At 41.4% G+C, this 14,492-nt stretch overlaps 1 protein-coding gene across 3 annotated transcripts in view; it reads left to right on the top strand.

Moving 5' to 3' along the window:
• Positions 1-682: 682 nt before the first annotated feature.
• Positions 683-14,492, top strand: part of CNOT6L (CCR4-NOT transcription complex subunit 6 like) — a 118,755-nt gene continuing 104,945 nt past the window's right edge. The window contains exon 1 of one of the 3 annotated variants that reach the window (XM_030877938.2): positions 683-760. Coding sequence is in view for 2 of the 3 variants with exons in the window: in XM_030877935.2 (XP_030733795.1) it covers positions 1,117-1,121 (5 nt within the window). In the remaining variant the exon portion in view is untranslated. Of the gene's footprint in view, positions 761-1,001; positions 1,122-14,492 lie in introns of those variants that run through there. The other 2 variants (XM_030877935.2, XM_030877936.2) reach the window with 2 other exon arrangements.

Below are 14,492 nucleotides of genomic sequence, written 5' to 3'. Positions count from 1 at the left end.
CCCCGGAGGTGGGGCCAAGGCGCGGCGCTGGAGCTCCGCCTTCTCCCCCTCACCCCACCCCTCCGCGCCTGGGAGTGACTGACTCTCGCCAGCCCCTCCACGTCAATCAACCCTCCTCCTTCTCGCACTCTCTGCACCTTCTTATTAATCTCAATACCGATAGCGCGCGGACGCCTCTCCCCCGGCCCTCGGGGGTGTGAACGCGTGTGAGCGAGAGCGGAGGCACCAAAAGCTGGCGTCTCTGTGCAGCAGCCTCGGCTCCAGCAGCAGCAGGCGCAGCAGCAACCCCCGCAGCGGCGGCAGCCCCGGCGCCAGGAGGCCAAGGCCAAGGCCAGGCTCTGTGCGGCTCTCCGAGTAATAGCCGCGGCTCCGGCGGCTGCGGGGGCGCAGCTTCCTCCAGCAGGGCCCTTCGCGTCGGCGGCCGCGGCCGCGGGGCCTCTCCTGCGCGCCCAGGGTCACCGTCCCCGAAGCCCGGCGGCGCGGCCCCCTCCCAGCCCCCCATCCGTCTCCTCGCTCCCCTCAGCCGTCCTCCTCGCCGCCGCCTCTGCCGTTTCTCGGCGGCCCGGCCCGGCCTGCCCGCCCCGCGTCCCCTCCGGCCGGTGCCTCTTCCCCCGGCGGGCTGCCTGCATGTCTTTGCTGCCCTCAGCCCCGCCGCCACCGCCGCCGCCGCCTCCCCCGCCGCCGCAGCACCAGCACCAGCAGCAGCCGCCCCGCCGCCGCCGCCGCCGTCGCCGCCCGGACCCCGGCGCGCTGAATGCAGGTGAGGAGGGGGCGCAGGCCCTCGGCGACCCCAGGCCCGGGCGCCCTGCGCGCCCGCCCGCGAGTCGGGATCCGGGCCCTGCCCGCCGCCGCCGCGGATTCCCTTCGGGGCGGGCGGTAGCGAGGCCCGCCAGTGGGTGTTTGTGTTTGCGTCTGCGGCCGCGGCTCCGGAGGGGAAGCATCTGTGGGGGCCTGGCGCGCGCGCGCGCGCGCGTGTTTGTGTGTGTGTGTTTCCCCTGCCGCGGGGAAATGGCTGCTGTTGCTCCTTCTGGGCCAGAGGAAGAGAATGAGGTAGAGTGTTTTTGTGCCTCCGAGTAGGATCGAGAGTGTTGGGAAGAGGAGCGCGTCCCCGGGGAAATGAGGTGGGAGAAGGACAGATGTGCCTGGGGGTGTGCGAGTTGGGACTTCGGCGGCCGGGGAGGCGGCCTGAGGACCCACAGCGAGTGGGTGTGTGTCGGGTGCGGGGATGACCCGCGTCTCTGTCTGAAGCGGCGAAGGTTCCGGGGTGTGCGTGCGTGTGTGTGTTTGGAGGGGGGTGGTCCGCGCCCAGGGCCCGGGACTCTGGGGGCGGGTTCCGTGTGTTTGGGACCCCCGAGTGGCGTGTCCCTCCCCCTTTGTGGCCGAGGCTCAGGAGCCTCGCAGGTGAGAGCTGCTCCGCGGGGTCCGGAGAGGGTGAGTGTGTGTTCCGCACACACACAGCAGCGGGGCCCGGGAGCTGTGGGTCGGGGCCGCGCCGCCGTTCCCGGGGCCGCGGCAGGAAGCGCGCCGGCCTGCAGCGCGGCCTAACCGCCTCGGCGTCCGCCCGCCCGCCTGCCTGCCTCTCACCAGCCTCCCCGGACGCCTCCCGGGGCGCCGGGCCCGCGCGGGCCCAGGGCGCTGCCTAGGGCCTGGGCAGGTGAGGGTCGGAGGCGGGACGCACCGATCGCCGTCGCCTTGGCCGCCCCCACGTCTCCTGAGGAGAGGCGAAGGCATATTTCGGCGTTCCGACCCGCAAGCTCTACCCTCTGGCCGGCGGTGGGACCCGAGAGAAAGTGAATCAAAGCAGTAAATCTCGAGAAGACGCGGTGTCGAGATCCCTTCTTTTCATCCTTTCCTTAAGGCTGTGTGGAGGGACTGAGTACATATTTTCAGCTCTTTTTTCGTTGCAAATACTTTTTCGTTGATAATACTTAAGCATTTTTTTTTAAGGTAAAATTTTTCTCGGAGGGGCGGGGGAAGAAATGGAAGCTGGCTTCCCTGCCCTATGGTGTTGGTAGGATTGGATGGATTTCGTGCATTTGAAATTGTTTTATCCTGCCTCCTAGGGGGAAAGGGGTGTACACGCCGAGCTGAGGAGGTCGGTGAGGAAGAGGAAGTTACTGGAGCTGTCATCCTCCTTAGCACAGCCGACTCTTCAGCTTAGGCTGTTTAGATGCATTGTGTTCAGGGAGTTTAGCTGAGCCTTTTGTACACATGGGAAGCACAGTACTATATTTTAGGAGATACTACCTTATTGCCTCTAGTTATCTTAGTTGTCAGTCAAGATAGTCACGTATAAACAAGTTTTCCCTCACAGTATCCGAAACCTAGATCAGGCAGCCCGTATGGTCTACTCCAAGTGTGTGCTCTTCGAAGGCTATTTTGAGAGTAGTTTAAGCAGAACGCAACTGTAGAGGTAAATCTGCTGTCAGTAGGCATACAGTGCATTTCAGAACCAAATATAAATGGTATTTGAATGATTATTTGCTCTTTACTTTATCTACTCCACCCTCTATTTGCGTCTAGTTAGCTCATCTAGCTAAAACCCTATGGATGAAGTCGTCATACAGATTCCATCCTTGCAGGCCATGCTCTGTGTAATGGTCAGAGATTGCTCCTTTCTGAACCTGGTCTCACAAAGAAATGTTTCCTGCTGTTCACTGGGAAGTGAGCAGAAGAGCAGGAGGGGTGGAGAGCTGTTTTCTATGAACACTACTGGAAAAACAACACATGTTGTTCAGTGGAAAAAGGACTTGTTTTAGGGACCTCAAAACTCTGGCTATGCCACTTTTCTTGGCTGTTTTACCTTAGGCAAGGTACCTAATGTCTGTAAGTCTGTTTTCTCATAGGTAACAAGGGGATAAGACGTTTATAGTAAGGTTGTCCTGAGGATAAATTGAAAAAACATATGTTTGGCACATAATAGCTGCTTAGTTAAATACTAGTTCTTCCTCTTGCAGCCCTGACTGTAGGCATTGAAAAACATGTATAAGTACAAATACTTACTGGATTACTGAGAGAAATATTATGTCACCTTAAGTTAAAAAATCAAGACAACAGAACATTTGAGTCCTTTGATATGCATAAAGTATATATAAACAATGTTAAATGTATTTTAGAAGTCCTTTTTCCTTGAACTGACTGTCATTAAAATAGCCTAGTGTACCAGTTTATGGAGACTATCTAGTCATACTTGATTTGTTTTCATATTTTCGAATAGGCCATCTTTCAGTTTCATTACTGTTTTTGTGAGTTCTTGCTATGTAGCCCTGGAAAAAATTGTTTAAGCTATATATAGCACATATATGTTCCAATATAATCAAACATCAAAAAGGATCAAGGACCTAGAGTTTATTTATATAGATCCACAAACTATAAGTGCCACAGAATTGCTATGTAATTGTTTTAGTTCATGTTGACTGATTCTGGAGAAAACAAAACAAAAACTTTTGGAATATTTTCCTGAGTGGAAGCAAAAATCTTCTATCAACTTTCAGTAATTTTCCATTTTTATTATTCTGTGTGGAGTGGTAAGTGGGCTGTTCATTTAATTTTAATTGTATTGTGCTGGAAAAAATAATGGTATGGAGTTTAAGGTAAAGACAACAGAAAGGTTAAATAAAGCATTTTTTCTTTTTCTCTTTTTTTTTTTTTTTGGTGACGGCAGGGTGAAGATGATGTGGGAGGAGTTTCATTGGTTTAAGTTTGTAATGTCTCTGTTTACTAACACCAGGTTTCCTTAGGCCTTATATCATTATTATTTATATCAGCAATGTTAAGCTTAAAAAAAAAAACCTAGTAAAGCACTAAAATTTCAACACATTTTTGAAGTATTTTTGTGAAGGATAGGCGGGAGAACTTTATTAGAATGCAAAATGTCATGGTTTTGTTAAAGTGTATCTGTTATGGGTGTATGTGCATTTACAGTGAACAGAATTATCTGCCATATGGTTATATTGAAAGGAAGAATTCTTAATTTAAAAACTATGTGATAATTTTTAATACTTTAAAAACAATAAAATGGAAGTGAATTTTGCCCTTAACTAGGTATTTGATAATTTTCATTAGACATTATGAATTATGGTATTTTAAAACACTTTGTAATTTTTTTTAAATTGGGAGAATTGAGGAGGACATTTTTCTGTAATAATCATGAAAACAGGTGGTACTGAAATAATATGTTAAGATATGTGAAGAGTGAAATTTATTACTAACAGTGGACTCTTCTTGCTATCATTTTAAAGTAATTACAGTAAAATCAAGGTGGAAAATTGTTTAGGTTTTAAAATTTAATGTTACTTAAGTGGCCTTTTAAACAGTCTTTCCAAAATATCCCTTATAAATGTCTTTAATTAGGGGGAATTGAAATACTTAAGGTTTATGCATGTTTTACTTTGGGTAATGCTAATTAGGGTAATAAATATACCCCAGAATTTCAGTGGCTTAACACATGTAAGTTTGTATTTTGCTCACATAACAGTCCAGTGCAGGTGCTCCTTGTTAGCAGGCTTGTGGCTTACCTCCATGTGGTAATTGAGGAACCCAGACGCCTTACATCTTATGTCTCCACCATTCCCTGGAGCCTTGGAGCCCTGCCTGTTACCCACAGGACATTTCTTAAGAACCCCCAAAGACAAACATCTGCCCACATTTCATTGGTGATAATTTGTCACAGAGCCTTATTTGAATGCAAGGGGGATGGGAATGTAGTCCCTGGGTGGTGGACAACTTGGGGCATTTCATGATGTTATTTTAGATGGTAGCATATATTTGTGAAATTATGTCTGAAAGGTAAATTATAATACTAAAAATTGCTTTCCATCTTCAAAGCGTAAAATTGTGTGAAGGGGTGGGGAGTAGTGGGAAGAGAAGGGAAGGAATAAGAGCCACAGGAGGAGAAGAAGGACATTTCTTCCAAGGTAGGTTTGAATGACAAGTAAACGTCAGCAGCTATTTAAAGATACAGATTTTACAAAGACCATTACAATTGGATTTTATAACCTTTAGTGGGTCTCTCCTTTGCCATCCAGTTATTGCTTGCCGTTGTGGTCTACTGGGTTCTGGCTGTTTGAGTTATTTCTCTTTGTACTTTGAAATCAGTTGACTTTGAATTTCAGTTTCTGAGGTATAGTTTCATGGGAAACATATTTTTAAATTTTCTTTTTTCTGTTGGGATAGAGCATTACTATTATTATTGTTTTAAAATATCATTTAGATGGACCTTACTGTGTTCTAGTGTTTTCTGTTGCTGTTTTTTGTAATTCTAAAGTCATTATAATTAATATTTGTGAGGCTTAACCCAGAAAGAACAATAAAATCATCAAGTAAACAACAAAGGCTCAATTATTAACTTGTGTTCATGTTTCATAATGAAAATACTACAACTTTCTTTGACCACCTGCACTAATACTGAACCATAATACATTAATTTTATTTCTGGACTTTAATTTTAATTGAATTGCAGCTTACTCTTTTACTGCGTAGGATTATTGTAAAGTGAAACCTCAGTTCTGGGTATACTTTTATTTGTCTTTATTCTAAACAGTTTGGTTAGGAATCTGGGGAGTTTTATATGTGTCTGTATTCTCCAAAAGAAAGATTTTTGAGTAGTCTGGCTAACTTCTCCATGTTAAGTATTTCTAATGTTTTGCATTTTGAGCCTCTTCTGTACCCATTATTATACTTCGTTCTAAAAAGAAAGTAGAAGAGACCCTTGTGAAGCTTATAGCTTATGAATAAGGTAAATAAAGCATATAATTTAGTTGTTTCAAAACAATAAATGAACAAGTGCGAGTCACTACAATATAAACTGTTTGCAGACATTCTGTGAGGGAGTAACGTAAAATGGAATGGTGAGTGGGCCAGAGACTACTCAAAGTTGAGAGATTTGTTTTGGTAACAGCTTTTTTGAGATATAATTCACTTATAGAAGTAGCCCATTTAAAAAATATCTCAGTAGTGTTTAGTATATTCACATTTGTGCAGCCTTCACCAAAATTTATAGAACATTTTAGTCACCTGAAATATAAATCCTGTATTCTTTTGAGTTATCACTCATTCTCCCATACCCCTAATTCTAGGCAATCACTGATGTACTTGTATTTCCATATGAATTTTAGGGTTAACTTATCAATTTCTGCAAAGAAGCCAGCGAGAATTTTGATAGGAATTGTGTTAAGTCTGTAGATAATTTGGGGAGCGTCACCATCTTGACAGTATTAAATGAGTCTTCCTATTTATGAACGTGGGATCTTCCCATATATTTAGATTTTTAATTTCTTTTGACAGTGTTTTGTAGTCTTCAAAGTTTTACACTTTTTTTGTTGCATTTTCTCTTAAATATTTTATTCTTTTAGATGCTGTTGTAAATAGAACTGTTTTCTTAATTTCATTTTTGGGCTGCTCATTGCAAGTATGAAAAAATACAACTGACTTTCATGTATTGATGTTGTATTCTGCAGCCTTACTGAACTTGTTTATTAGTTCTAATAGTTTTTTAAATGAATTCCATCTGCTTTTCTGTATAACAAGGATCATGTCACCTGTAAATAAGTATAGTTTTTCTTCTTTTCCAATCTGGATGCATTTTATTTCATTTTCTTGCCTAATTGCCCTGGCTAAACATTGTTGAAAAGCAGTGTCAAGAGCAGATATTCTTGTCTTATTCCTGATCTTGGAGGGGAAAGCATTCAGTCTTCCACTATTTGATATTAGCTAATGGGGTTTTCATAGATGCTGTTTATCAGGTTGAGGAAGTTTCCTTCTGTTCCTAGTTTGTTGAGTGTTTTTATCATGAAGGGGTGTTAAGGTTGAGTTTTGAGGGAAATATGAAATATGAGTTAGAAAAGTGAAGATGCTAAGTCCAGTGATACATGGCAGATAATGATGCTTAACTTGTTTGGGAAAGAGGGGCTAGCTTTCCCCCCCTCTTTTTCCCTCTCCCTTCTTTTCTCTCTTCCCTACCCCTTTCATGATCTCTCATTGTCTTCCCATTAATCCCTATACACATTTGGAGGGCCCTTAATCCTTTACTGAAGATTTTCTGAATAATTTGGGTTTTTTGATCAGTGGAGAATATTGTTTCTTTTGAAAAACATTAATTAAAAACAGTGTGGAGAATTTTTTTTTTTTTTTTAGTTTGATAGCTAGGTTGGAGCAGGACACAGGAAGCAGAGAGAAACTAAATCATAAATGAAGTACTAAACATAGAGTTAAAAAGAAGGGAACAAACCTTTGTGATAAAAAATGCATGGTTAATGAAGAATTCCATGTTTACTTTGAACCTGGCTGTCACCTGACCTTTTTCCCAAAACATTTCAGCATCAATGGTTTCACTTTTGTAACTTTTCTGCATAGTTTTCTAAAAAGTTTAATAGATTTCTTAGGAAATTTTGCTCTGCAAGGTAAGGTTATGATGCACTTGATGTGGTGATTATCCTTCATTTACTTTTTGAAATTTTAATTACACAATTGCATGCAGCTGCGTTCTGATTAGGTAATTTAAAAAAAATTAATCATTTATTTTTGGTAGAGTTGGGTCTTTGTTGCTGTGTGTGGGCTTTCTCTAGTTGCGGCGAGTAGGGGCTACTCTTCGTTGCAGTGCACGGGCTTATCATTGCGATGGCTTCTCTTGTTGGGGAGCATGGGCTCTAGGTGTGCGGGCTTCAGTAGTTGTGGCTCACGGGCTCTAGAGTGCAGGCTCAGTAGTTGTGGCGCACAGGCTTAGTTGCTCCGTGGCATGTGGGAAATTCCGGGACCGGGGCTCGAACCCGTGTCCCCTGCATCGGCAGGCGGATTCTTAACCACTGCGCCACCAGGGAAGCGCCATGATTAGGTAATGTTAAAAAAAATATATTTCTGGGCTTCCTTGGTGGCGCAGTGGTTGACAGCCCGCCTGCCGATGCAGGGGACACGGGTTCGAGCCCCGGTCCCGGAAGATCCCACATGCCACGGAGCAGCTGGGCCTGTGAGCCATGGCCGCTGAGCCTGCGCGTCTGGAGCCTGTGCTCCGCAACGGGAGAGGCCACAACAGTGAGAGGCCCGCGTACCGCAAAAAAAAAAAAAAAAAAAAAAAAAATTTCTGTGTTTCATGTTATGTCTCAGAAATCAAATAACTTTGGGTTTAGCCAAGAATCTTTCTGTTCACAAGGCAAAAATTGATAAGTAGTAACAGAATTTTTGTTTTGTATCCTCTTTTGTAGCAGGATTATTACTTTTCATTAATTTTTTTCAGTCTACTTTAAAATCTCATTATAGGTAAAAATTTTCTAATTTTTTGAAGAAATAAGTAGTTCACTTTGCTGTGTGAGAGACTCATCATTCATGCTGAATGGACAGACGCCTGGTAATTGTGGTCTTTTATATTGTTTTCCTTTATTAACAGTAGAAATTGGTGACACAAAATAGAAGTTACGACACTTTATCTTTCTTAATAGTCATCTTTTGCAGAGAGAACCTCTCTCTGTAATCTCATAGTTTAGAATCTTTTTATTTTTCTCTCCCCAAATTACTTAGATTCCCTAAATGAGTAAAATAGTTCAGTTATATAATACCAGTTACAAATACTGATAAGAGAATAGAACTAGATTTAGGATATACCAACCTTAATGTCTTTCTATACACAGACTTTGCTGGGATCTTTACATGTATATCCATAGCTCTTTGATCATAATGTTTATATTTAAACAAAACCAAAAAACTGACAAGGTATGTTCTGCTATAGGTTCATATGTAGTGCAATCTGCTGCAAAATCTACATATAAATTCATGAAATAATATATTGTGAATTATGTACAGGATGATAACCTTGAAATAATAAGAATTTGAATCACCAAAAGTATATCTAACCTATTAATGAATATTTATTAAGCTTCTACTGGCTATAAACTGTTAAATTCAGGGTTCTGGGGAATAAAAAGTTCAGAATATAGTCTTTTATACCAGGAAGTGGAACTAATATTTATCAGACTACTGAGTACTAAGGACTGTGAAAGTCATCACCTTCCCTTTTAAATATGTAATCAAAATTAGTGTTCAGAAAAGTCCTGTGAATTAGACAGTATGATTCTCATTCTCTAGCTGGTTAAGAATGTGAGTCTTTGATCCTTCACTTTCTAGCTCTTGGGAAACTCATTTAACTTCTCCATGCTTCAGTTTCCTCATCTGTAATAAGGAGATAGTAATTAATAATCCTTATCCTACAGGGTTGTTGGGAGGGTTAAATGAAGTAATGCCTGTAAAGTGCTTAAAACAGTATGCGGCACGTCTGAAGTAAAAAAGCAAAACAAAACTAAAAAACGCAATATATGTTAGCTGTACTGTTTCTTATTGTTAGGAGCCATATGAGTTAAATAACAAATCTTAAATATTGATAAAACTAATATTTAAAACGATCTGTTTGACTCCAAAATATTTACTCTTATACAACTTACACTTATAGGGGATTTAAGCCTGGATAAATAGCAAGCAAGTGAAGGCAGAATATGCTAAGTGACAAAGAACATTAAGTGCTGTACCGTATAGCAGAGTACATATGGGGTTGTAGCCTACAGCGATAAAGAGAGGAGGTGGAAGTTGATCTCACCTTTATAGTTAGGAGGAAAGGAAAAGTTAATGGATTACTGCAGCATTCTCCTTGCTTGTTTCCCAACATCCATTATTGCTGCTTTAACTTCTGTTTCTTTGTAGGCATTGTCACCAGAGAAATCCTTTTAAAATTCTTTCAATATTGCTGAAATTCCCTACTTAAAATCCTTAATAATGTTACTGTTTTTTGGTTGCCTATTATGAGCTTAAGGGTAGGAGTTGGTAAGATTTTTATGTAAAGGGCTGTATAGTAAATGTTTTGGCCTTGTGGGTCATGGAAGATTTCTGTTCTATATTGTTGTTGTTGTTGTTTGTTAAATAAACAATCCTTTAAAAATGTAAAACCATTCATTGCTGGCAAACCAAGCTATAGTTTGCTGACCCTTGTGCTAGGAGATTTACATGAATTAACTTCTTGTTAGAATCCTGGCAAAGTTGATATTATTAATTCCTATTTTATAGTTGAGGAAACTGAAGGTTAGAGAGGCAAATTTGATGAAAGTCACATAGCAAGTAAATGACACAAGAGATTGAATTCAGATTTAGGTCATGGGAATTCCTCAACTTGTATACTTCCCAGTGTATCCTGCTGCTGCTTATTGCTTTTAGAATAAAATGGCGCTTTCATGGCGTTGTATGTAAGGTCCATCATGTTACTGGCCTCTTGTACCTTTCCAGTTTTATCATTTATTACTCCTCCTCCTTCAAACATATTCTCTAGCCTAGCCAACTGAGTGACTTAGATATAGCCTAGTTTGTGCTTTATACATGCCTACAATACCTTATACTCTACGACCTCACTGACTTTCTTAATAACTCACCTTAGATGCTCCCTACTCCAGGAAACCTTGCCTCACACTTCCAGTCTTTGCTTTATGCTTTTTCTCTGCGCTCCCCTAGCATCCTGTGCATTCCCCTTTTATGACATTTACCAGACTGTATTTTGTTTACCTGGTTTATGTCTCTGCTTTCTCGTTAGACTGAGATTTTTAAGGGCAGAGATATACTAAATGTTTAGTATATTTTAGGGGCTTAGTAACTGTTTATTAAATGAATGAATGAATCAAATGGCATTGCAGATGGTAGAAATTACATCAGCAGATACGTAGTAGCAGAAAGGTATGAGTCCAAATCAATAGAATTAGAAATGAAAAAGGAGAAATAAAAACTGACACTGCAGAAATACAAAGGATCATGAGAGATTACTACAGACAACTATATGCCAATAAAATGGACAACCTGGAAGAAATGGACAAATTCTTAGAAAAGCACAACCTTCCGAGACTGAACCAGGAAGAAATAGAAAATATAAACCAATCACAAGCACTGAAATTGAGACTGTGATTAAAAATCTTCCAACAAACAAAAGCTCAGGACCAGATGGCTTCACAGGCAAATTCTATCAAACTTTTAGAGAAGAGCTAACACCTATCCTTCTCAAACTCTTCCAAAATATAGTAGACGGAGGAACACTCCTCAACTCATTCTACGAGGCCACCATCACCCTGATACCAAAACCAGACAAAGATGTCACAAAGAAAGAAAACTACAGGCCAATATCACTAATGAACATAGATGCAAAAATCCTCAACAAAATACTAGCAAACAGAATCCAACAGCACATTAAAAGGATCATACACCATGATCAAGTGGGATTTATTCCAGGAATGCAAGGATTCTTCAATATACGCAAATCAATCAACGTGATACACCATATTAACAAATTGAAGGAGAAAAACCATATGATCATCTCAATAGATACAGAAAAATCTTTTGACAAACTTCAACATCCATTTATGATAAAAATCCTCCAGAAAGTAGGCATAAAGGGAACTTTCCTCAACATAATGAAGGCCATATATGACAAACCCACAGCCGCCATGGTTCTCGGTGGTGAAAAACTGAAACCATTTCCTCTAAGATCAAGAACAAGATAAGGTTCTCCACTCTCACCACTATTATTCAACATAGTTTTGGAAGTTTTAGCCACAGCAATCAGAGAAGAAAAAGAAATAAAAGGAATCCAAATCGGAAAAGAAGAAGTAAAGCTGTCACTGTTTGCAGATGACATGATACTATACATAGAGAATCCTAAAGATGCTATCAGAAAACTACTAGAGCTAATCAATGAATTTGGTAAGGTTGCAGGATACAAAATTAATGCACAGAAATCTCTTGCATTCCTATACACTAATGATGAAATATCTGACAGTGAAATTAAGGAAACGCTCCCATTTACTATTGCAACAAAAAGAATAAAATACCTACGAATAAACCTACCTAGAGAGGCAAAAGACGTGTGTGTATGCAGAAAACTATAAGACAGTGATGAAAGAAATTAAAGGTGATAACGAACAGTTGGAGAGATATACCATGTTCTTGGATTGGATGAATCAACATTGTGAAAATGACTCTGCTACCCAAAGCAATCTACAGATTCAGTGCAATCCCTATCAAACTACCAATGGCATTTTTCACAGAACTAGAACAAAAAATTTCACAATTTGTATGGAAACACAAAAGATCCCGAATAGCCAAAGCAGTCTTGAGAAAGAAAAACGGAGCTGGAGGAATCAGGCTCCTGGGCTTCAGACTGTACTACAAAACTACAGTAATCAAGCCAGTATGGTACTGGCACAAAAATAGAAATATAGATCAATGGAAAAGGATAGAAAGCCCAGAGATAAACCCATGCACATATGGTCACCTTATTTTTGATAAAGGAGGCAAGAATATACAATGGAAAAAAGACAGACTCTTCAGTAAGTGGTGCTGGGAAAACTGGACAGCTACGTGTAAAAGAATGAAATTAGAACACTCCCTAACACCATACACAAAAATAAACTCAAAATGGATTAAAGACCTAAATGTAAGGCCAGATACTATAGAACTCTTAGAAGAAAACATAGGCAGAATACTCTATGACATAAGTCACAGCAAGATCCTTTTTGACCCACCTCCTAGAGAAATAGAAATAAAAACAAAACTAAACAAATGGGACCTAATGAAACAAAATCTTTTTCACAGCAAAGGAAACCGTAAACAAGATGAAAAGACAACTCTCAGAATGGGAGAAAATATTTGCAACTGACAAAGGATTAATCTCTAAAATTTACAAGCAGCTCATGCAGCTCAATATCAAAGAAACCAGCAACCCGATCCAAAAATAGGCAGAAGGGACAGGAATAAAGACGCAGATGTAGAGAATGGACTTGAGGACTCGGGGAGGGGGAGGGGGAAGGGTAAGCTGGGACGAATTGAGAGAGTGGGTGGACTTATATATACTACCAAATGTAAGATAGATAGCTAGTGGGAAGCAGCCGCATAGCACAGGGAGATCATCTCAGTGTTTTGTGACCACCTAGAGGGGTGGGATAGGGAGGGTGGGAGGGAGATGCAAGAGGGAGGAGATACGGGGATGTATGTATATGTATAGCTGATTCACTTTGTTATAAAGCAGAAACTAACACACCATTGTGAAGCAGTTGTACTCCAGTAAAGATGCTTAAAAAAAAAAGAAAATGGGCAGAAGACTTAAATAGACATTTCCCCAAAGAAGATATACCGATTGCCACCAGACACATGAAAGGATGCTCAACATCACTAATCATTAGAGAAATGCAAATCAAAACTACAGTGAGGTATCATCTCACACCAGTGATAATGGCCATCATCAAAAATCTACAAACAGGGCTTCCTTGGTGGCGCAGTGGTTGAGAGTCTGCCTGCTGATGCACGGGACACGGATTTGTGCCCCGGTCCGGGAAGATCCCACATGCCGCGGAGCGGCTGGGCCCGTGAGCCATGGCCGCTGAGCCTGTGCATCCGGAGCCTGTACTCTGCAACGGGGGAGGCCACAAGAGTGACAGGCCCGCGTACTGCAAAAAAAAAAAAAAAAAAAAAATCTACAAACAAATGCTGGAGAGGGTGTGGAGAAAAGGGAACCTTCTTGCACCTTTGGTGGGAATGTGAATTGATACAGCCACTATAGGGAACAGTATGGAGTTTCCTTAAAAAACTAAAAATAGAACTACCATACGACACAGCAATCCTACTACTGGGCATATACCCTAAGAAAACCATAATTCAAAAAGAGTCATGTACCACAGTGTTCATTGCAGCTGTATTTACAATAGCCAGGACATGGAAGCAACCTAGGTGTCCATTGACAGATGAATGGATAAAGAAGATGTGGCACAATATATACAGTGGAATATTACTCAGCCATAAAAAGAAATGAAATTGAGTTATTTGTAGTGAGGTGGATGGACCTAGAGCCATACTGAGTGAAGTAAGTCAGAAAGAGAAAAATACCGTATGCTAACACATATATGTGCAATCTAAAAAAAAAAAAAAGCTTCTGATGAACCTAAGGGCAGGACAGGAATAAAGACACCGATGTAGAGAATGGACTTGAGGACACGGGGATGGGGAAGGGTAAGCTGGGATGACGTGAGAGAGTGGCATGGACATATATACACTGCCAAATGTAAAATAGATAGCTAGTGGGAAGCAGCCACATAGCACAGGGAGATCAGCTCGGTGCTTTGTGACCACCTAGAGGGGTGGGATAGGGAGGGTGGGAGGGAGGGAGACGCAAGAGGGAAGAGATATGGGAACATATGTGTATGTATAGCTGATTCACTTTGTTATAAAGCAGAAACTAACACACCATTGTAAAGCAATTATACCTCAATAAAGATGTTTTAAAAAGAAAAATAAAAGGTATGAGTCCAGATTCAAGGAGGAGTGGGACATTGAGTTAATATCTGGTTAACTTCCAGAGCTTCAGTGGGAACAAGGAGGTGATAAGGCAAATTGGAGCATGATTATTATGGAGGGGTTTGAATGAGGAATTTAAGTCTTATTCTAGGTTTAATTCTAGAGCACCAAGTGTGTTTTTTACATCT

Source organism: Globicephala melas, chromosome 5 (genome assembly GCF_963455315.2).
Source record: "Globicephala melas chromosome 5, mGloMel1.2, whole genome shotgun sequence".
In the NCBI taxonomy this organism is placed as follows: domain Eukaryota; kingdom Metazoa; phylum Chordata; class Mammalia; order Artiodactyla; family Delphinidae; genus Globicephala; species Globicephala melas.
This window is presented reverse-complemented; position numbering and strand designations above follow the sequence as displayed.